The sequence below is a fragment of the Equus caballus genome, chromosome 8 (genome assembly GCF_041296265.1).
Source record: "Equus caballus isolate H_3958 breed thoroughbred chromosome 8, TB-T2T, whole genome shotgun sequence".
NCBI lineage: Eukaryota > Metazoa > Chordata > Mammalia > Perissodactyla > Equidae > Equus > Equus caballus.
Genome location: NC_091691.1, coordinates 51,432,103 through 51,455,392, shown reverse-complemented (window position 1 = coordinate 51,455,392; position 23,290 = coordinate 51,432,103). Strand labels below are relative to the sequence as shown.

General features: G+C 34.2%; 1 protein-coding gene across 1 annotated transcript in view; it reads right to left on the bottom strand.

Annotated features, from left to right (window-relative positions):
- The window catches only part of SMCHD1 (structural maintenance of chromosomes flexible hinge domain containing 1), a 137,500-nt gene that overhangs the window by 73,474 nt on the left and 40,736 nt on the right, over window positions 1-23,290 (bottom strand). Inside the window, exons 10-20 of the mRNA XM_023647549.2 lie at window positions 23,005-23,215; window positions 20,645-20,765; window positions 20,383-20,566; window positions 17,897-18,091; window positions 16,683-16,796; window positions 16,004-16,110; window positions 15,193-15,275; window positions 14,916-15,029; window positions 7,895-7,972; window positions 7,699-7,818; window positions 4,658-4,802 (exon numbers count right to left, since the gene is read on the bottom strand). Coding sequence (XP_023503317.1) covers window positions 4,658-4,802; window positions 7,699-7,818; window positions 7,895-7,972; window positions 14,916-15,029; window positions 15,193-15,275; window positions 16,004-16,110; window positions 16,683-16,796; window positions 17,897-18,091; window positions 20,383-20,566; window positions 20,645-20,765; window positions 23,005-23,215 — 1,472 coding nt within the window. The remainder of the gene's footprint in view (window positions 1-4,657; window positions 4,803-7,698; window positions 7,819-7,894; window positions 7,973-14,915; window positions 15,030-15,192; window positions 15,276-16,003; window positions 16,111-16,682; window positions 16,797-17,896; window positions 18,092-20,382; window positions 20,567-20,644; window positions 20,766-23,004; window positions 23,216-23,290) is intronic.

Here is a 23,290-nt window from a genome sequence, read left to right as displayed (position 1 = left end):
GATTTCAGAGAATTTTTGGCACCTATTAAACTAAATGGCAATTTTATATAATGCCCAAATAATCAAGTACAGCCTTGTGATGATATAACCTTGTCAGAATATACACTGAGATTCCCTAATTTACTACGATGGGCAATATGACTCCTAAATCACCTCTGAACATATGCAGATCCTTACAGTGTAAACAATTTACCCTATCCAGGGGTAAGGTGAGGAAAAAAACACAAAAAAGACCATGATAAAGAAAAAGCCTATTTTTTCTGAAGAATTGAAATTAAATATTTACAGGCATTATCTTAATTATAAAAATTAAACGACATGCTTTCTTTGAAAAAAGATGTGAAGCAGCACAGGAGATAAAACAGACTCCCTGGGAAAGATGGCACATTAAAGGCACACATCTAATTTTACTGTCTGTTAAAACCTCAGGAATATGAAAACAAAGAGGTTTACTTACTATTAAAGAGAAAGATATGAAAAGGGAAGAAGAGACAAGGACAACAAAACTTATGTGCTAGAAAACAGGACAGAAAGCGGCAAATGACCTAGTAGTCCCAAGAAAACTGAACTCTAAAAACAGCAATGGAAAAACCAGGAAACCAATCCACACGGCAGAATGTCCAGGTACCCCTCAGGAATTGGTAATACTAGGTGCCTCTGAGAAGTGAGGTCAAAAGAGAAAGGCAAAAAATAGGCTGACAAAAATTTAGATCCCCAGATCTCACCTCTCTGCCTCTGGCAGATGACTAGAAGATTATTCTCTGAAAGGTTAAAGCAGAGAATCTGAACCAAGGGAAAGCAGATAAGTTGAAGGAGAAGGTAAAAGAGTAAAAAGGAATAGAAGGAGTAATCTTTTTTTTTTCCTAAGGAAGATTAACCCTGGGCTAACATCTGCTGCCAATCCTCTTTTTGCTGAGGAAGACTGGCCCTGAGCTAACATCCATGCCCATCTTCCTCTACTTTATATGTGGGACGCCTGCCACAGCATGGCTTACCAAGTGGTGCATAGGTCTATACCCAGGATCCGAACGGGCGAACCCCAGGTCACAGAAGCAGAACATATGAACTTAACTGCTGCGCCACCGGGCTGGCCCCCTAGAAGGAGTAATCTTGAATGAATGCCTACCAATGCCGAGACCTTCCCATTTCCACCCCAGCCTTGTTCCTGGACTGGCTAGGAACCTGGAGAGCCAAGTTATTCCCCTCCAGACAAGAGACTAAAGATTTATCTTTAAGAAAACTGCCCAGCCCAAGAAAAAAAGACTTAAAGATACTGACAACAGGATTTCCCCCCAGTAAAGTGTTATAGACAGATCAACCTATAGCATAGTTCATAATCAACAGTCTCTCTCCTACACTCTCAGAGTCTGCTGTGTGCACATTAATTCTCTACTCAGTTATAAGCAGACAACCAATGATTATCAGATACCCAAAGAAAAGAGATCAAAAACCAACAAATAAAAGCAACTAACTTGGAGACAACAGAAATTATCTGTGTAGGTAAAGTTTTTTAAAAAACTACCATATGTTTACCAAAGGAAAAAATATTATATTATATAATTCATAACACAAGAACAGGATCTACAAAAGAACTCTTGGAAAATAAAAATATAGCAGGAAGGGAAGAAATGGAAAGGTTGTAAAGATACAGTTGAGAAAATCTATCAGAAGGTAAAGCAGAAGAAACACAAAAGGATTAAGAAAAATTAAGAAAATCAGAGAACCAGTCCAGAAGGTTCAATATCAAATAAATGAGGACCCCAGGAAGAGAAAACAGTGAGGACAGAAGGTAGAGAATGAAGTATTCCAAATAATGAAGAGACCTATACCAACGTGTGTCACTATCAAATTTTGCTTGTTAAGAATAAAAAGTTGGGGCCAGCCCGGTGGCATAGAAGTTAAGTTTGCGCACTCCGCTTTGGTGGCCTGGTGTTCGCAGGTTGGGATTCCAGGCATGGAGCTATGCACCGCTTATCAAGCCATGCTACAGCAAGTGTCCCATGTATGAAGCAGAGGAAGATCGGCACAGAAGTTACATCAGGACCAATCTTCCTCAGCAAAAAGAGGACTGGCAGCGGATGTTAGTTCAGGGCTAATATTCCTCAAAAAAAAAAAAAGAATAAAAAGTAGATCCTATAAAGTAGCTCTTTGCTTCCAGAGAGAATACATAGGAAACATAAAAGGAAAATTAATTAAAACAAATTTATCAGCAACAGTGGAAGCTCAAAGGGAAAAATGGAACAATGCTTTCATAATTTTGACAGAAAATAGTGTCCAACTTTCCATTCAATCATTCAAGTATCAGGGTAGAATAAAAACATTTCCAGAGCAATAATTTTATCTCACATGTATCCTTTGTTTCCTCAGGGACATGAGATCCACCTGTCTGAAATGATCAAAGCCCTACCTCCCACTTTCCTGGGCCGAACTTCCAGTCAGCTGACTCCAAACTGCAAACTCTACGTCCAGACATAAAGATACTTAGCACTTTATCTTGCAAACATGAATGTAACAGGCTGTAGCCACTTTCCGATATAAAAGAGTAAGATTTCCTTCAATCTTTGCAATCTCTTTATCAGACTGCCTGCGATGAACATCACATTCTGGTTTAATGTTTATTCAATAATAAAATTATTTTCTCTTCTAAATTTGAGAAGAAGTTTTCTAGGTTAGGAGTAGGTTTTGTTTTTAATTATATTTCCCTAACACAGAAGACAAAAGGAATCCCCAGAGGAAGATGAAGGAAGATCACAGAATGACAACTGTTAATAACATAAAAACAATCAGTCTAGAGTGGAACACATCACAAGTTCCAGGAGAGATGTCTCCAAGAATAGGAAACTGATTATCTATGCACCTAAACATATTGAGAAGAGACCAGGCGAGTTGGCAGAATTTAGGGTTTACTCTGTAATAAACTTAGCATAGAAAAAAAGCATTAGTAACAACAACATTGTGCAATAAAGTGACTAGCATTTACATACTTATAACAAAATAAACATCAAATAGTGATTAAGCCAGAATGTAACTTTACTGAAGAATGAGGAAACAGGAAGGAGGTTTATTTGTAATAGAAGTGGCAACAAGAGAGTATGTCATCATCTTCCATAGCCATAAGTCAAGAGATAATGCCTAAAACTGAAGAATCCAGGAGTAGTAACATAAGAGTTACTGAGAAATATGGCAGTAGTTACCAAAAGATTCAAGTAACACTGTTGAAAGTGGTCCTCTGAGAAGTGGATTATGGGTGGGCATAGGGAGGAGGAAGTGCTCTTTTTCATAACAAGCCTGATCAAATGATTTCACTCTTTTAGGTGATACATGTGAATAAGGTTAATAAATCTAGATAACAGTAAGAAAACCCCAAAACAACAAAGAAATCCACTCAGACAATGGTCTTAACTTTATTGAAGATAAATTCACATGGCCATGCTGCCAAGATTTTTTTTAAACTCGAAAATCTTAAATATCAATATGTACATGTGACAGACTTCATATGTAAGACTATCCTATTATCAAGAATAAGGGAGAAGTTATAATTGATAAGTAAATGTAGATGAATATTTTCCCTTTGGGACTAGCTTTTTTAGTGTTTTATTTTTAAGTATTCAACTCTTCCATTACTGTTTAATATTCAAATGAATGCAATATGTCAAAAGACAAGAATCGCTTTTTGCAACTTAAGGGAACAGAAAATTGAACAATTCATTTTGACTACATATTGCTTTTCAGGAACTCAACCATGGTACAAATCTGAAAACTAAACTTTCTACACCTCGCTTGTCTGCAAGCTTCCAGAAAGCAAATACTATGTCCTTATTCACTTCTTTATCTCCAGCTAGCAAATGCCTAGAATGCAGTGCATGCTCAAATGACTGAAAGAGTAAATGATTACACCACAAGGGAAAAACTACACACAGACAATAAAAGAAAGCATACATAAAAAGGAGGCCCAAAACGATAAATTTCAAAGCCAAAGCAAAAAAAGAAATATTTAGCATTCATGCTCTTCAGAATGATCAAGAATTTCTCCCTAGACACCTCAGAAAGAGGCAATGGAAAATAACAAACATCTTCAATTACATCACTGGACACAGTGTTAACTTTCTAACAGTTATTTCTTAATATAAACCCATTACATCACTCTAAAGGGCTATTCAGTAAAGGCAAATTCTAAGGATATACTCAAATTTCCATGAAAAGCATAAACTTGATTGCTACAGTTTTTAAAACAAACCAAAATAAACTGCATTAGCAGGTTAAAAAACCTGCTAGTAGGAAATACCACTAAGTTTAAATGGCCATAACTTCTAAGCAAACAGCAACAAAATAAACATGGTATTTCTAACAGAATCACCAGAAGACATCTTATCAAACTTGCAAAAAGAAATGGACTGAGCATTATGAGTCTCACCTAAAAACTTTAACAGTAAATTCAGTTAAGACATAAACTTTAGTGAAGCAATTTATATATGACACTGTAGTCACAGAGGATAGCTTGGGGCTAAATAAATCCCCCAGGTATCACAAAAGCCACTGAACATCTTAAATGATAATATTTAAGCTAACCACATACAAATAATTTAAGCTAACAAAAGAGAAGAGTAAATGCTTAGCAAATATGAAAAGCCAAATACAAGTTGATCCTTCAAATTACCTTGCTTCAAGAACTGGCTGAATATCATTTATTAGTTGACTAGTATGACCAAATTCATCTTGAAACTCCAGAGGAATATTGAATGGGACTCCAACACGAAAAGGAGGATCCAGAAGACCAAATGAAAATTTCTCTGGCTTACCCTCTTTAAAAAACAAACAAACAAAAAACCAGATAAAAATAAAATTTTTATTTCAGAAAATTCACTGTAGGTCAAAAATAGATCCATTTATACCTGGGAAATTAGACTATTGTAAAGATGACACTTTAAATCTGCACAAAAACTACATAAATTATATCTATCTACATAAATTATATCTATATCTCTTGGGAAAATAACAAAGTCAGATCTTTATCTCATACTGCACATAAAATTCTAGAAGTAGAGATTATTAGAATAAAAAATATGTTCATAACCTTATCACAGGAAAAGCTAAGACAAAACACCATATTTGACAGGTATAAAAGGATACACTTGAAGTTTAAAATAGCTTATTAGATACAATAAACAATGTTAAAAGAGAAGCTCTATATGAGAAAATATTTGCAACATATGCGAGGAAGGATTAAAATCCAGAATACATAAAACCCTATAAACTAGCTACTCTCAAAGTGTGCTCTCTAGTCTAATAGTTTCAGCCATCCCTGGGAAATTATTAGAAATGCACATTCTAGGGCTCCCCTTAAACCTACTGAGTCAGAAAGTCTGGGAGTAAGGCCCAGTAGTCTGTGATTTAATAAGTCCTCCAGGCGATTCAGATACAAGCTCAAACTTGAGAACCACACAGCTTTCAACTATTAACATGGGCACAGCAAATAAATAGGCTTTCACAGATGACATAAAATGTCCAATAAAGGCTAGAAGAGGTGTACAATCTAATAAATCAAGGAATACTTTAACCACCAACTAGGCTAAATAAATACACAGGTCAGCCAGGAATAAGCACAGGGAAACTGGAACATTCACAGTCTGTTGGTGAGGGTACCATGGCACAATGTTTTGGGAGGGCAATTTGACAATAAATATATTTAAAATGTTAAGGCAGAGACACTTCAGCTCGGCAATTCTACTTACTGGTATCCACCCTGGAGAAATTCTAGCACATGCACACAAAGCAGGATAGTTTTTTCCCCATATACCAATATAGTTTGTAATAACCAAAAAATTAGTAACAACTGAAATGTTCATCAACAGAAAATAGCTTAAAGTACATAACGTCCATACTATGGAATGCGTTCTACAGTTATTAAAAGAATGTGGAAGCTTTACATATACAAAAAGAAATGATCTTCATGGTGGTCCTTCTGATTAAAGAAGGCAAGCTGACCACAGGCACTCAAATCAGCTCTCTCCAAAAACCCCATAATAATGACACTACAGTTTTGCTTTTTTTTACAGAGGTCTGAATCCACAAAAACAATGAACAAGAAAAAAAGATCAGTAAAAGCTGGAGAACATATGGGCAAGTGTCACTGACTTAGAAAGACCCAAGAGGAGCCAGCCCCAAGGAACAGTGGTTAAGTTTGCACGCTCTGTTTCAGCAGCCTGGGGTTCGCCGGTTCGGATCCTGGGTATAGACCTACATACCGCTTGTCAAGCCATGCTGTGGCTGGCGTCCCACATATAAAGTAGAGGAAGATGGGCACAGATGTTAGCTCAGGGCCAGTCTTCCTCAGCAAAAAGAGGAGGATTGGCAGCAGATGTTAGCTCAGGGCTAATCTTCCTCAAAAAGAAAAAAGACCGACCCAAGAATCTCTAATCCTAATCAACAACAAAGCAAGCAGAGAACCAATTTAATTCACACTATAGGACACCCAAAAGTCTCAGGAATGACTGTATCAAGTTGGAGTAAACTGAAATAAAAAAGGAAGACCTGTTGAAGTCTGTTTAAGAAACAGTTCCCCAGATCCCCGCTCCTCAAGACCTAGAGCCAGTCAACTGCCTTCCTCAGGCCCAGCAACAGACGGAAGGTTTATTTTCTGGGGAAGGTAAAAAGAGTAAGTCTACGGATCGAGCAACACTAAAAAAGTGTCACAGTTCACTGAAAACAGGAAAATCAAGTGAAAGAGTGAAACCCCCAACAGTCTTTTCCGGCTTGGCTCCCAAAACACTGGCAGCCAGGTGTTTATGCTCCTAGGAGGAGACTGGAATGCTCTACTTTTGGGAATCTGAAAAGCCAAAGAAAGAAAATCTAAAAGTTTCCGTATCATAATCTCTCCAAATGAAATAAAAGCTATCAAATGTCCTATTCTTAAATGTGAGCCAATCACCAGTCATGTCAGAGAGTATCTAATATGAAAGACCCGGAGGAAACACAAAAGAAAAGCAACATGGAGGAAACAGATTGTGAAGAAAGTTTAAAAGCTTCGAGAAAAACTGCCACTATTATTAATAGGCTCAGAGAATGAACAAAGATACTGAATCCAGGAAGTAGGAAGAGGGTGCTTTGTAAAGGGACTAATCAGAGACTAAAAGAGAGATTTTAGAAACTAAAAAATGATAGCAAAAAGGAAAAACTCAGTATGAAGTGTAGAACATCATGTTAAGAGAATCTCCCATAAAGCAGAAAAATAAAACCAAGAGAAGGTAATTAGAAAAAAGAATATTAGTACACCGGTCAACAGGTCCAACTTCTTAATATTAGATGTTATAAAAAGAAAGAACAGGGTAGGAAATCAAAGTCATTCAAGGAAGATTCCTAGAATTCAAAATTTCATAAACTGGGACCAAAAGTAAGGTTCTCCAAACATCTGGGGATTAGGAAAGAAGGAAGCCTGGGGTGGGGGAGTAGTGGGGCAGTTCACATGCAAAGGTCAGGAATTAGAACAGTTTTAGACTTTACCAGCAACAATGGAAGCTAGAAAACAATGATGTCTTCAAAATTTAGAAGGAATATGATTATCAAGCAGAATTACAAAACTATTTTACGATCAAGATGGTTACACAATTGGTCAAACATCTTTTACTGAATTATCTATTCCCTCCTTGATTTAAAGTGTCACCTTTAGTATATACAGTTATATATCAGCATTTTGCTTACCTTTAACAGAAAATTTAATTGCTTTAGATGGTAATGGTCTTCCTGCATAAGTGTCTGCATTACTTTCATTCAATACAACTTGTAATTTCAGTGTATAATTCCCCAACTTTTGAATATTTTCTGGAAAAATTAAGAAGAAATTAAAAATCAAGTCAACATAATACTGATGTAATTTTTAACATTCAGAATAACTTACCCATTTTTTTAAACCAGTAAGGCCATTTTCCTCCATGCTGACTAATATGTGAAATTATTTCTTTATTTCCACTTGAAGCTTAATAAAAGAAAAAGGAAACATTTATACCTTGAGAAACTGAATATAAAACATGAATATGAAATGTCACACTGGCATCAAATATCTTTATTTGCCGTACATTTAAAAAATTGTTTTAAAATTTTGAGAGATCTAAAGCTAGCCTATGCAAGTGAAGAGCATAACAGAAATTTACTGACTCAGCTCATTAAAATTTCTTTATTTTGATTCTTAAAAACTTATCTATAAACAAACTTAGTACAAACAAAAGAACAGAATTTTCTTTCGATGTTAAAAATCATTTTCCTTAGAAGCTTTCTTCCACATTAAAATAACATAGTTTATTTATATTGAGTAATCTCTAAGATATAGTGATCTAGTGGTAAGAGAAAAAAGCAAGCACTTTATATATATAAATAAATAAAAATAAATAAAACAAAAGCAATTTATATTTCCTATATATATAAATCAAATATGCTACCTTTTCTGTAAGGAAGGGAAAGAAATATGAAAACATCTGTTCTTGCTTAGCATTATAACAGGAAACAAAGAAAAGATAAGTCAAAAACTAATAAAATTAGAGGAAGAAAGAGTAGAGGGATGACATCACTTCTCTGAAATATTCCTTGTTATTGTTTCTGACTTGGGAATTACGTAAATTATGTAATATTCAAAAAATGAAGTTAAGGCAATTCATAAACAGAACTAAAATGTCTATCAAGTAGGTGATATGACCACATTAAAAAGGAGAGATTCTGAGTGACTTTAGAATAATTTTTCTTTTACTATTTATACAGAGAAAAATATATTTTAAGGATAAACAGAACTGCAAAGAAGTCAAAATTAATTTAATAGTCATTATTAATAATATTAGTATTATTATTTTGAAACTAGTTGACTATATTGTAGGATAAAGCAAATAAGTAATTGCTAACGTTATTAAGAAGCAAGATTTTCAACATGAAAGAAATGAAATAAAATCATAAAAGAGGTTAAATGAAAACCCAAAATATTAACATGAATTCAGTTTTTCTTTTCCACAAATATGCATGTTTAGTTACCAACTGAAAAAAGCTTCCAAGTAGTTTCACCCAGGGGCAATGAGCAATCCTAACACTCATATGTGGCCTCTCAATACCATTCCTTACTGAAAGGAACCAGGAGCAATAGCTGAATCCAGGTCTAGGGTAAAACACATAAACATATGAAAAGAGTCTAGGACATCTGGAGCCAGAAAGCAAAGAAGCTCGCTTCAAAGTAAAAAGGACCATATCAAGGAGACAGTGGAGCCAACGTGAAGGTGCACCAAAATGAATGAAGTATGTTAAATACAGAAAACCCTATAAATTCACAAAAACTCTACAATAAACAAAAACTGCTCACTGGGCATTACTGTACACCACCAATGCCTGACCAGTAATTTGCACTTAAAAATAATTAAGCCTTCATATAGCCTTCCTGTAAAAGCTGTGTTTCAGAGTAAACCAATGACCCTAAATGACAAAGGAAATTTCTTCACAGGTGAATTCCAGATAATAAATTAGGAAGAAATGAAAGAATAGAAAAAAAATCACCATTATGCATACCAAATAACTAATTCAAGCAAAAAATCATTAATCTATGGAAAACATTATATGGTGAATGAAAGGCAAACTTTTTATCATCATTAGCCAAGTGAATTCAATGATCCATCCTAGCAGCACTAAAAGTGAGACAATTAGACATCATATGCCTCTTGATGTAACACAGATTAGCTATGAAGTACTGATTCTTGATTTAAGGAAAAAAATGGTGAACCTAAATCTATTCAAGCTTCCAAGGATAACTTCCAGTTTTCAGGATACAAAACAAATCATGCAACAAGTTAACTAACACCCCAAAGAAACAAACAAATATATCAAACACTCTAAAGTGTAAGTGACTGGGTTTTGTCAGCAAATCATTGGTGTGGGGAAAAAAAGTGGGGGGGTCTACTCTGGAAAAAAAGAGACTTAAAACATACAATAACTAAATATAAAACATGTGCCTCATCACCAAAAAAAACACCATAAAAGGTTACCATTTTAGAAAAATCAGGGAAATTTAAGTTGGATTGGTATAAGATGACACCAAGGAATTACTATGATAATTGAAAATAAACGTTTTTAGAGATGCACCCACTTGGGACTCAATGACCACAAAAAACAACACAAGAGGCAAGTCCAACCAAATATTCAATAATTGTTGAGTTAGGTTAATTGCTATATATTGAAGCCCACTACATAATTCTATTTTTCTTTCATTCACAATAAAAAATTTTAATTAAAAAAATGTTGCAATTATAAATTTGTAATGAAATTAAAAAGTAAACAACTATCAGATGTTCTCTAGAAAAGACCAAGCAACTGTCTGATTTTTTTATGTATTTATACATTAAATACTTATTAATTACCTCCTATATATTAGACACTAAAAAAGGGGAAGAATACAAACAATATCCTTGCTTTCAGGGAGCTTCTATCTTGTAGAGCAGAGTCTGCAAACTTTTTGCCCATGGCTGCTTTCATTGTAGAACGACAGGTAGCTATAACAAAGAACTTACCGTCCTCAAAGCCTAAATACTTCCTACCTAATCCATTACAAATCCTCTTCCAACCTTGTTCTGGAGATCAAAGACATATTTAATAAATGACAAAATTTCAAGTTACACAAGTAAATTTAAGGAAACGAATATGAAACTAGAAAAAAGTAATACAACTATCTATAATTACTATTACAATTATTATTACTCAACTATGATTATTATTACTCAGAAGCCACTCTGAGAAAGTGATATAACCTGAAACTTGAGAAATAAAGAGCTTGTCAAATATTCACTGTTTGAAAGTTTTAGGCAGAGGAAACATGTGCAAAGGTCCAGAGGTGGGAAAATTGGGCTTGTATGAGAACAAAAAGAATGCAATTATGATTAATTATGGTGAGAATAAGTAATTATTATTATAATTAATTATGGTGAGTGAGAATGAAAATGGTATGAGATAAAGGTGAAGAGGGAGACACGATTAGATCATGTGTGGTGTCTTTCAGAGCTATGAAAAGCCCACAGCTAACATTCAATGATAAAAGACTGAAACCTTTATCTCTAAGATCAGGAACAAGGCAAGGATGCCTTCTTTCACCACTTCTATTCAACATAGTATTGAAGTCCTAGCCAGAACAATTAGGCAAAAAGAAGAAATAAAAGGAGGGGCTGGCCTGGTGGCACACTGGTTAATTTCAAGCACTCCACTTCGGCAGCCCAGGGTTCGCAGGTTTGGATCCCAGGCACAGACCTACAGACCACACATTAAGCCATGCTGTGGTGGTGTCCCACAAACAAAATAGAGGGAGATTGGCAACAGCTGTTAGCTCAGGGCCAATCTTCCTCACCAAAAAAAGAAATAAAAGGAATCCATTTTGGAAAGGAAGAAGTAAAATTATCTGTTCACAGATGACATGACCTTGTATGTAGAAAACTCTAAAGATTCTACAAAAAAACTGTTGGAGCTAATAAACAAATTCCACAAACTTGGAGGATACAAAATCATGTTCATGGATTGTTAAGATGACAATAACACCCAATTGATCTATAGATTCAATATGAACACTATCAAAACCCCAATGTCATTTCTGGCAGAAACAGAAAACCTATTCTACATTCATATGGACTCTCAAGAGACCTAAACAGCCAGAACAATCTTGAAAAAGAAGAACAAAGTTGGAGGACTTATATTTTCTAATTTCAAAATTTACTACAAAGCTACAGTAATCAAAACAGTGTGATACTGTTATAAGGACAGAAGAGAGAGCCCAGAAATACACCCTTGCAGATATGGTCAAATAATTTTGACAAGGGTACCAAGACCATTCAACGGGGAAAGCAGAGAACAATCTTTTTGACAAATGATGTTGGGAAAACTGGATATCCACATACAAAAGAAGTAAACCATAGACAAGAGAACAAGTTAACCTATATAAAAGTATGATCCTATAAAATGGATCAATAACTAAACTTAAGAGCTAAAACCATAAAATTCCTAGAAATAAACATTCAAGAAAAACTTCATGACACTGAATTCGGTAATGATTTCTTGGATATGACAGCAAAAGCACAGGCCAACAAAAGCAAAAATAGACAAACTGGACTATATCTAAATTAAAAGCTTTTCTGCATCAAAGGACACCACCAATAGGGAGAAAAGGCAATCCACAGAGTGGAGGAAAATACTGGCAAATCATCTGTCTGATAAGGAAGTAATTATTATCTAAAATACAAAAGACCTCCTACAGCTCAACAATAAGAAAAAATCTAATTTTGAAATGGGCAAAGGACTTGAATAGACATTTCCCCAAAGAAGATATAGAGATGGCCAAAATGCCCATGAAAAGATGCTCAACTGATCATTAGGATTAGGATTATCTTAATTATCAACTGATCTTAAGGATTATCTAATCTAAATTCCTATCCAGCACAAATTCCTAAAATGAAAATCAACACCACAATAAGATACCACTTCACATCAATGAAGATAACATCAAAAAAACAGAAAATAACAAGCGTTGGCAAGGATGTGGAGATATCAGAACCCTTGTGTATTGCTGATAAGAATGTAAAACACTGCAGCCACTGTGGAAAACAATAGGGCAGTTCCTCAAAAAGTTACACACACAATTACCATACGATCGAGCAATTTCACATCTGGGTATAATCCAAAAGAATTGAAATCAGGGACTTGAACAGATATTTCCACATCAATGTTCACAGCAGCATTATCCACAACAGCTAAAATGTGGAAGAAAGCCGGTGTGCATCAATGAATGAATGGATAAACAAAATGTGGTATATACATATGATGGATTATTATTTAGTCTTAAAAAGGAAACTCTGACACAAGCTACAACATGGATGGAATTTGAAGATATTATCCCAAGTGAAATAAGCTAGACACAAAGAACAAATATTGTATGATTCCACTTACATGTGATACCTAAAATAGTCAAATTCACAGAGACAGAAAGTAGAACAGAGATTACCGGAGGCGGGGAGGGATAATGAGAGTTATTACTACAGAGTTTCAGGTTGGGATGATGAAAAAGTTCTAGAGATGGATAGTGATAGTGACTGCACAACAATGTGAATGTACTTAATGCCACTAAACTACATTTAAAACTGGTTAAGATGGCCCTTGTGCACTCTTGGTGGGAATGTAAACTGGTAGAGCCCCTATGGAAAAACAGTATGGAGATTCCTCAAAAAATTAAGAACAGAACTACCATATAATCCAGCTATTCCACTTCTGGGTATTTATCTGAGGAATACAAAAACACTAATTTGAAAAGATTATATGCACCCCTTCGTTCATTGCAGCATTACTTACAATAGTCTAGATATGGATACAACCTAAGTGTCCACTGATGGACGAAGGAATCAAGAAGATGTGGAATTTATATACAATGGAATACTATTCAGCCACAGAAAAGGATGAAATCTTGCCATTTTCGACAACATAGATGAACCTTGAGGTTATTACACTAAGCGAAATAATTCAGGTAGAGAAAGACAAATATCACATGACTTCACTCATGTGGAATCTAAAAAACTAAACAAATAAACAAACAAAACAAAACAAAACTCATGGTTACAGAAAACAGACTGCTGGTCACCAGAGAGGAAGGGGGTTGGGGGTTGGGCAAATGGGTAAAAGGAGTCAATTGTATGGTGACAGCTGGTAACTAGACTTTTGGTGGTAATCACTTTGTAGTGTAAACAGATGTCAAACTATAATCTGCACACTTGAAACTTACCTGTTACATACTAATTTTACGTCAATAAAAAATGGTTAAGATGGTATATTTATGTTATATACACTTTACAATAAAAAATGTTTTTTAAATTAAAAAAATACACATCCATAGTTCTTTTCTTTTAATAAGAGGAAGGCAGGAGGGTCAGAGTCAGAGAGAGACTGGAAGATGTTACACTAGTGGCTTTGAAGATGGAGGAAGGGGCTACAACCCAAGGAATGTGGGCAGCTTCTAGAAGGTAGAAAAGGCAAGGCTGTCCTAGAGCCTTCAGAAGGAAGGCAATCCTGCTGACACTTTGCTTTTAGCTCAGTAAAACCCATCTAGGACATATGACCTAGAGAACTCTAAAAAATCTATGTTGTTTTAAGGCACCAAAAAAAAAAAAAAGTTGAAGAAATATAGTACAGGTTGTCAAAGAGGCCAAAAATAAGAGTATTTCAGTAAAATGAATTAGTCAAACTGTTCAATGCTGCTGAGAGACCTAATAAGACATTTATACAATGAAAGTATACACTATCACTGACTAGTATTTAATTGTGGGAAATAAACACATTGAATAAAATATCATATCTTCAAAATCCATGGACGAGACACACAAGTATATAGTAATAGAAAAGACTGTTGAAACTATAAAGTGAAAATACTTTTAAGCAGTCAAGACAAAAACAATAGACAAGAAAGTTAACAAGGTGATTCAAATTAGGGAAATACAAGTTGAGCAGTAACAGCCAGTTCTTTTCCCTTTATCAAAAAGTGGGTCAGCCTTACTTATATGAACCAAGTACACCTTTGGCTCACAGGTTCAGAGCCACAGGATTTTTTACGTAGAAGGGATCTTAAGGATTATCTAATCTAAATTCCTATCCAGCACAAATTCCTATACGTATATATACCATATATCTATTTTGATCCACAGTTACCTACATGGGAAAATTCAGAATAAACTGTTAAAAAAAGAAAAGGCAGAAAATTATCAATTAAAAAACCCAAGTTATTTGCAACAAACCTGAAATTTCTAACTTTAATCAAATCCACTGTGTCTACCTGATTGCTAGGTCATCAATAATTATATGAAGATATTAAAATCTGTATTACACGTTTAAGAACAATATTAAAGATCCAAATTAGTTTGTATACTTACAGTGTAATATAACTTTGAGCTCAACCAGGAGTTTCTTTGACCCTCCATGACTTGTTCCTGGAAGCTTCTGCATTGCTTCCCCTTTTTTATTCAGTATTTCAATTCTTAATGCACCTATGAGTCCAAAATTTAAAATGTCTTAGTTACACCCAAAGAATCTGATGAATCTGCTAGGTCTTCACACTGCATTTTAATTTTTCATGGTCTTTTACATGTTCAAAATGTAAGACACAAGAAAAGCATTTTTCAGTATTAAGGAAGAAAACCAAAAACATACCAATGGGTGTTCCAGCAGGCCTAACCTCATTTGGCAATAATTCATCTCCTTCAGGCCAAGTTACTGACAATCTATCAGGGAGCCTATTATGAAACCAGCATATTAGTGTTCCACGAACTGTGTTAATTATGGTCTTAATTAGAGAAACAGAAGTTACTACACACTTTACTATTTATTTCTGATATAGTTCAAAAGGTTAAATCTGAAGTTCTATATGATTTATAATCTAAAAATTTTCTCTTCCCTAACCATTGCTGTGGCTACTGAAAAAGAAAGACAAAATCTCTAGTATTTAGAGCCAGGAAGTGTCATTTTTTGCGATTTTCCTGTTCATTTATAGCACAAGTTACCTTTGGGAGATAGGATAAACTCTTAGACAAATTATCAGTGAGATCCAGTAAGAATCAAAATGACTGCACCATTAGCTCTACAAGAGCCACAAATAAAGTTTTGTTTTTCTACTTCCTTTTACTCCCTTTGTACTAATCTTTACCTCTCACTAACTATTACAATTTTCTTCTAGTTGTAGGCCAAAGTTTTTTTTTTTCTTTGACATACCTTAATCACAGTACCTATAGTAGTGACACATTAGATATATAAAATTTCCTTTTTCTCTAAAACAAATATATGATTCTGTTTTTATAACTAGGGCTCTCAATTATTTTTCATGACAAGTGTGTCACAATATATACATCTAAGACTACAAATGCCCTATTAGAAGAGTGTAACAACTCACTCAAGAACAGTTAAAGGCACTATGACTCCTCCTCATTATTGTTATTTTTATCATGCATCTTAAAATGTGAATTACCTTGCCATTTCATCTTCCACGTATTTTTTTACAGTCTTCTCAGCAACCGTCCTATCCAGTTTTGCAATTGGCACAGTTCTTGTTTCATCATACAGTGCCTGAGGTTCCTGAATAAACAAAATAAATTTATACCAATCTTTCAAAGAAAACTATACAACTTTAGCGGCAATGAAAACACTGGTTTCTTCCAAAGAAATATATTTTACCTTAAGTATATGAATCATAATAGCTATTATTACATTTTACCACAGCGTATATTTTCCATTTTTCATGTAACCTCCTTAGGCCTAATTAAATACCATCCAAATATTAACAGGAGATGGTACAAGGATAAAACCCACCCAAGTTTAGGACTTATTCATTCTTAAGATAGAATTCTGGCTCCAATGCTTACTAGTTTGTGGGCCTTGGATGAAACACACACTTTATGAAATTATTGTGATAACTAACAATAATATATGAATGTTTGTTAAACATTGGGCATACAGATGTTAAGTTCTGTAGATTATTAAAAACACCAAACATGAAACACAAGAATTCATGCTAAAACGACTTTATCCATCCAATGGAAAACCAAATGCAAGCAAAATATAAGACGGAATCTTTATTTCAACATTGAAGCAAAAGTAAGGATACCAAGAGACTTTCAATAAATACTTTTTATTACTTGCTGTCTTACCATTGCAATTTGAACCTCTCCTCCTGTAGCATATACTTCTCCATCATGATCACCATAAAGAAAAAATTTTACTATGCTTCCATAAAAGAGAGGCAGTGTCTTGATTGTCTTGACCTAATATTTAGTTTTTAAAAGAGGTTTTAGTATTAATACTAAGAGAAACAAGTTTAATATTAACGATTACTTCAGACTTTTACACAAGGAAAAAAAATTTCAATATCTATCACTAGAAAATTAATGAAAAAAGCATTCTAATTTTCTAATAAAGTCGTATTTGTGAAGTTCACTTAACATATCTTTGTAGACACAACTGCTTCTTCATACATAAACGTCATAGCTATGCATTGTGTCTAAAAGGCCCATAACTCCTTCAAAGTCAATTACTATAAACACCAAAATACCTCAAACCTTTTCCCCCCCGTCTATTTCTCTTCACACACACACAAAATGAGTTGCAGGACAATCCAACTTTACTGCTTGCTATTTCCCTACACCTACCTGTGTCTTTGTCTACATCCAGATTACCTTTTTTGAGAAAGCATTTTACTCAACCACCACAGAGATTTTGACAAAACTATCACTGCATTCTTCTCATAACTCTTCACTTGACTTCAGAGATACCATATTCTCCCAGTTTCCTTCTATCTCACCAGCTTATCCCTTTCATTCTCCTTTGGTAGCTCCTCTTTTTTATTCTAAGTCGGAAAAGCAAAGCTCTAGCTACCCACTCTACCTCTAGTTGATCACATCCAATTCCAAAGCTTTAAATATATGATGACGATGCTCATTTATGGAGAAAATGCATGTCCTTTGTAATTATCTGTGTAAACCTGAGCCTCAACCTCTTTCAAGGTCCATAAAAATGCGATTGCATGATTTACTCTCTTCTCCCAGGCCCATCCAAAGTCAGAAAATTCTCTCCACTCCTAAACTGCTAAAGCACTATTCATCTCCTGTCATGGTACTTATCTCCTTCTCACCTATTATCACTTGTTTAGGTTATCTCCATTTTAAGGCTGGAAGATCCCGAAGGACAAAGCACATCTCCTAGATCTCTGCACTCTCCACAAGGCAGTCAACAAACCGAGGCAACTTACAAGCAGCAGGCACTCAAGCCAATGCCTACATTATTTATGGTTGCAGTTAAATTCTAATACATCTAATTTAGTTTTAAATTCTACTAAAAGTTGAATCTAAAAAGAAGTTAAACCTACCAGCTGTCCTGCTTTGTATATTTTTCCATCCCATTCTATTGCTGAGTATGTCGCCCAGGGGCCCTGCTTTTTAGAAGGAAGATCAGGACGTGTAATTATTCCTTTAAAAAGTGTAAATTTTATTTGTTTGTCATACTTTTCATGACAGTCCTTCAGCCATAGAGCAAATTCTCTGTCAATTTTCATTCGCTGCTCCTGTAAAATTTTAAAATGTTCTATGAAATATAGCTACTATTAAACAAATATAACCACAGACACTTGTCATTCATTCCATTTTTCCTTCCACAAACCCCGCCCCAGAAAACCTAATAAAAAACTAAAATATTTTGTTGGCTCTTTCTCCTATACAAATTTAGATTTCTAATAAAACCACTACTAAAGAAAGGAAATCTTTGCTATCATCCTTGGAACCGAAGTTTCAATGGTCAATACTAACAATAAAGCTTTCTTTCCCTGCTTTATATCCCAAAAAATGACGCACACTGGCTGTCTAGGAGAAGGAGAACTAGCTGGCTGTAAGACAGGGGTAAGAGGAAACCTTCTCACTACCAACCATGCATATTCTCAACAGGACATAAAAAAGCAATTTTTATCACATCAAGAACAGATATACACATATACTAAAATATCACTGTGGGGAACAACTGGGGAAAAAGAAGTCTAAAACAGGCTCCTTATGAGGGTGATAATGAAAACATAAGTTGAGAAACTCCTATGTAAAACAAATTTTTCCTTTTAATTACATATTACATATACATATTCCCTATTCAAAAAGATTAAATCATAAAATAAAAATTAAGTGTTTTCTAATAACAACTAAGAAGAAAATGTGTTATTGCTTATCATTGTTCACCCTGTTGGGACATAGTATAGAAAGATTTACACTCAAGCGTAAGTCGCTATATATATACTTCTTTAAGGCCTGTTTTTAGGAGAATGAGCAGGGAAGACAATCTCCACATTACATGCTTTCACAGAAGACAACGTATAGTTACAGAAGTTCATTTCTTCCTATATACCTTACTCCATAATATACCATCTCCAAATGAAAATGGGGTAAAATTAAAAATGATTTCAGCATAAGTTTTTACAGCCTGCAGTTAGAGGGCCAATATCTTAATCATTAAAAAACAAAAAATTTGATTTTTAAAAAGTTATTTTTAAACATGGTAAAGATTAAAAAGTGACATATAGTTTCAAGGAAATCTTCCCCCAATCATATTCTCAGGTACTAACTCCTTCCTAAATCAACAAATCACTGTTGTCACTCTGTCAGCTTCACAAGGATATTAAAATCATTAACTAGGAATGTGACAGTTTTCCTTCCAAAGTTTTACACTGCACTCCAAGGTATATAGCCCCTTTACTAGATAAAATTGTTCTAAGCTAAAACATAAGTTAAGTCTCAGGATTCATTATCAACCAAATTATCAGATGCATTAATTAAATCCAGAAACTCAGTAATGTGTCAAAAAACAATGCTATAGGTGTGGCAAGATGACAGTTGATCTAGGAGAGGGGTATGTGGGTATTCATTCTAACATCCTTTCAACTTTTCTGTGTATTTGAAATTTTCCAAAATTAGAAAATACATATTTTAAAAATACAATGTAACAAACAGAAGCAACCTATGGTGGATAACTTCTGTAAAGACCAAGTTGTTCAATAAATGTTGGCTACTCGATACCATAGTATAAAATGAATTCCAAGTGTATCATATCTAATTACAAATAAGACTTTTCTCAGTGGTTAATTCTTTAAAAACATCTTAATCGTCTACGATTCAGAATATTTTATTAACAGCAAAACGAAGTGCAACATCTTGTAGGGATGACTGACTATAAATACTATATGCTAAGTATTATAATTACTGCCCAGTGATTTTAGACTCACAATAAATGCATCTACCTCTTGGCAACTCGACATTAAACTACTGAAAGAGCAGTATCAAGTAAAAGCTTCTGAGGTATTTGGTTAGAATAAAAGTACACTAGTAGACTAGTCCCATTTACCTTTAAAAAAATTTATCATTCTTGTTCTATCAATCACTGAATATATTTTAATACTGATCGATCTCAAATCACCTTTTAGCTCAAAGTATTTCACAATTCTACCTTTTTATCATCAAGATTTGATTAAAATTGCATATTTAGGTTATTAATATACAAACATAGCCCTTGTGTTAGATACAATTGTTCTTACATGCTCTCATCAAATGATACGCTTCTGTAGCTTCTATTCACTATGTCAAGGTCTTGATATTAAGATCTAATAAAGATCTGTGAATTTTATCCAAACATGGTCTAATCAGTTTGAAATTTTTGAGTAATGTGAACACATAAATGCTCAAGAAAAATTTACACATATTCTTTTGATTAAATAAAATGAAAACTATACAAAATGTTGGTATAAATCTACTAGCGACTTTTGTTGTACTTAAAATAGAACATTTGCAAATATTCAAAACTTGGTATTTAAAATCATACCTGTCCATTTAAAATCCTTGTAAAAAGGGTGTTCTTATCTTTCAGTTTTAGCTCAAGATCCATAAAAGTCAATTTATTTGTGCTGACCTGGAATTTGTCATTAGTGAATAATGCACCAGATATTCTATTGTAGCACTCAATTGGTGCAAGCCCTCTCTTCTTAGGAGGAGTACACCAGTCAAAGCTTGAACGGAAAAAAATATTAGTTAGTAAAAAGATTAGGTTATAAAACGATATAATTTCAAGAAAAATCAAAACTTACTCTTCAACAGAAGTATATGGTATTAGTCGTCCATTCCAAAAACATTCAAAAATAGGCCTTTTCCCTCTTGCTGCTTTCTCAAGTATGAAACAATCATCATCATCATCTTCATCTTTTAATTCTAGAGCACAGGAGTAAGTGCAACAAAATGCTTATTGCTATAAAGTATATGCAATTTTTATCACTGAGAAATCAATTTTTATAAGTAAAATGTTAAAGTAGCTTCAGAGAAATGTAACAAAATCTCATATGATCATTAACATTGCATGCTATAAAACCTAAAGGTAGCTTTATTCTTAGTTTGTCCTCAGAAAAGCAGACTTTCAAAGTGGTTCCACATTACCAATGGTGTTTCCCATTTAAAAGTCAACAATTTCTTATACACTAATCAATGTTAGGAGTACTACACTAGCCACTGAGCCTGCAATCTTTAAAACTTGTTTAAAGAGCAAAAGAGTCATACCCCAAAGAGATTTTGCACTATAGCAGAATCTCTATTCTCTTCAAATACAGAAGCTTGAGTCCAGTAGCTAAAATAAGTTTCATAGTTCTGTCAGAACTAGTATGTTCACATAAAAATTATCTGGGAAATCTATGGTATCTAGTGGAAGCAAGTTTGCCTAGTATGGGTAAATTAATCAATAATACTGAATTTAAGTTTACCTGACATAAACCTAAATTTTCAAAGATCAGATTAAGGCAATACAGCTAGAATTGTATGTTACAAAGCATCAAAGCATAATGAGTACAAGTGTATATAAAGTTTTAATGTTTGTTAGCAATACATTTTCATATATCCAGATAAATAAGGATCAATCATTATGATCCTAACATAGTAACACCTCAGTTATTCCAGCATTAAGTCGTCCCCTCCCCCCAAAAATAAAGCCTTCTACCTGGCAAAAACCCTCACAAGAAGTTCTTATGCAAAAGTTCCCTTCAATCAAACCAAATCACTTTTCTCCTAGACAATCCCTCTGATCATTATACAACTTATTGGCTCTTTCTTTTTCCTGAGGAAGAAAGGCCCTGAGTTAACATCTATGCCAATCTTCCTCTATTGTGTATGTGGGTCGCCACCATAGCACGGCCACCAACATGTGGTGTAGATCTGCACTGGGAACTGAACCCAGGCCGCTGAAGCAGAGTGTGCGGAACTTGACCACTAGGCCACAAGGCCGGCCCCTTATTGGCTCTTATTTTAAGACACCATTTGAAGAATTTTATCTTTTTGTGTACAGGTATACAAAAGTTAGAAATGGCAAATTAAAAAGGGGCAGAGACATCATGAGAGGCAGAGCCACCAAGTAAATAAATAATGTTGTGCACTTTCTAAGGACTTGTGACTTATTTAACAGTCACAATACCTCTATGAGGCATGAACTATTCCTATTTCACAGACACGGAAACTGAGGTAGGCAGTAGTTTGTCAAAGTTTACAAAATAGAAAATGGCAAAGATGGGATTCAAATCAGGAAACCTGGCTCCAGAACCCAAAACACTAAGGATATTCTTAGGAAGTATTCTGAATGAGAAAGTTTAATACTATTAATCTATGAATTCAATACACTTCCAATAATCCCATTAGAATTTTTTGAAGTGAATGTACAAAGTGATGCCAAAATTTATCCAGAAGAGTAAAAGATTAAGAATTTTCTCAAAAAAAACCCAATAGTGTCTTGCTCTATAGATATCAATATACCGTATAAAGCTACAAGAGAGTATCATTGCTCAGGTATAAAAATAAAAAATAGATCAATATCTTACAATAAAGAATCCAGATCTACATACTTATGGGAACTTCAAACTATTGCAAAAATCATAACACTCAATAATTAGTACTAGGAAACTGAACACCCACACGGAAAATATGAAGTTAAAGCCCTACTTCATCCTACACACCAAAAAGGAGGCTATAGATGCATTAAAGATCTAAACATAAAATGATTAAAAAAACCTACAAGATCTTTTCACAATCTTAAGGTATGAGAAGCCTTTCTACAGTAAGACAAAATCAGAAAGGATAAAAATAAAACTGATATGACTATATAAAATTTAAAACTTCTTTATAAACACCTACAAAGATAATAGGAAGACAATATGGGAAATATATAAAGCTTCAGTTCAGTAAGAGATCTACAATAAAAGAATATCTTTCTTCATCTGGAAGTGAATATACACAAAAACCAAGAATTATAAAAATTACAAATATCTAACAACTTAAGAAGATCTGCATAAAGAAGAAAGTTTTAAAATTTATCTAACCTTCACAGCCAAACTAATAATCATCATTAAAAAAACAAATTACTATCCTAAATCACAGCTTCACATTTTGTAGCTAAGATAACAGATTAACATACTTGATGGAAAGCATGGATCATCAGGGTAAGTTTCTCTATCATATAAGAAAGGGTGATATCGGATAATCCCTTCCACTACACCGTCTCCTTCAACATGAGCCTTGAACTCAAAGCTATCAGCTGCTGTGTTTATATACAACGTCTGCATGTCATCTTGTATTTCCCTTAGGTTGACAATCTTAGGTGCCTTCCCCTTTTCAAACATAGAAATCTAAAATAAAAATAAAACAAAAATAATTAAATTCTATGATGACTTTACTTTTGTTCTCAGCTATGATCCAACAAC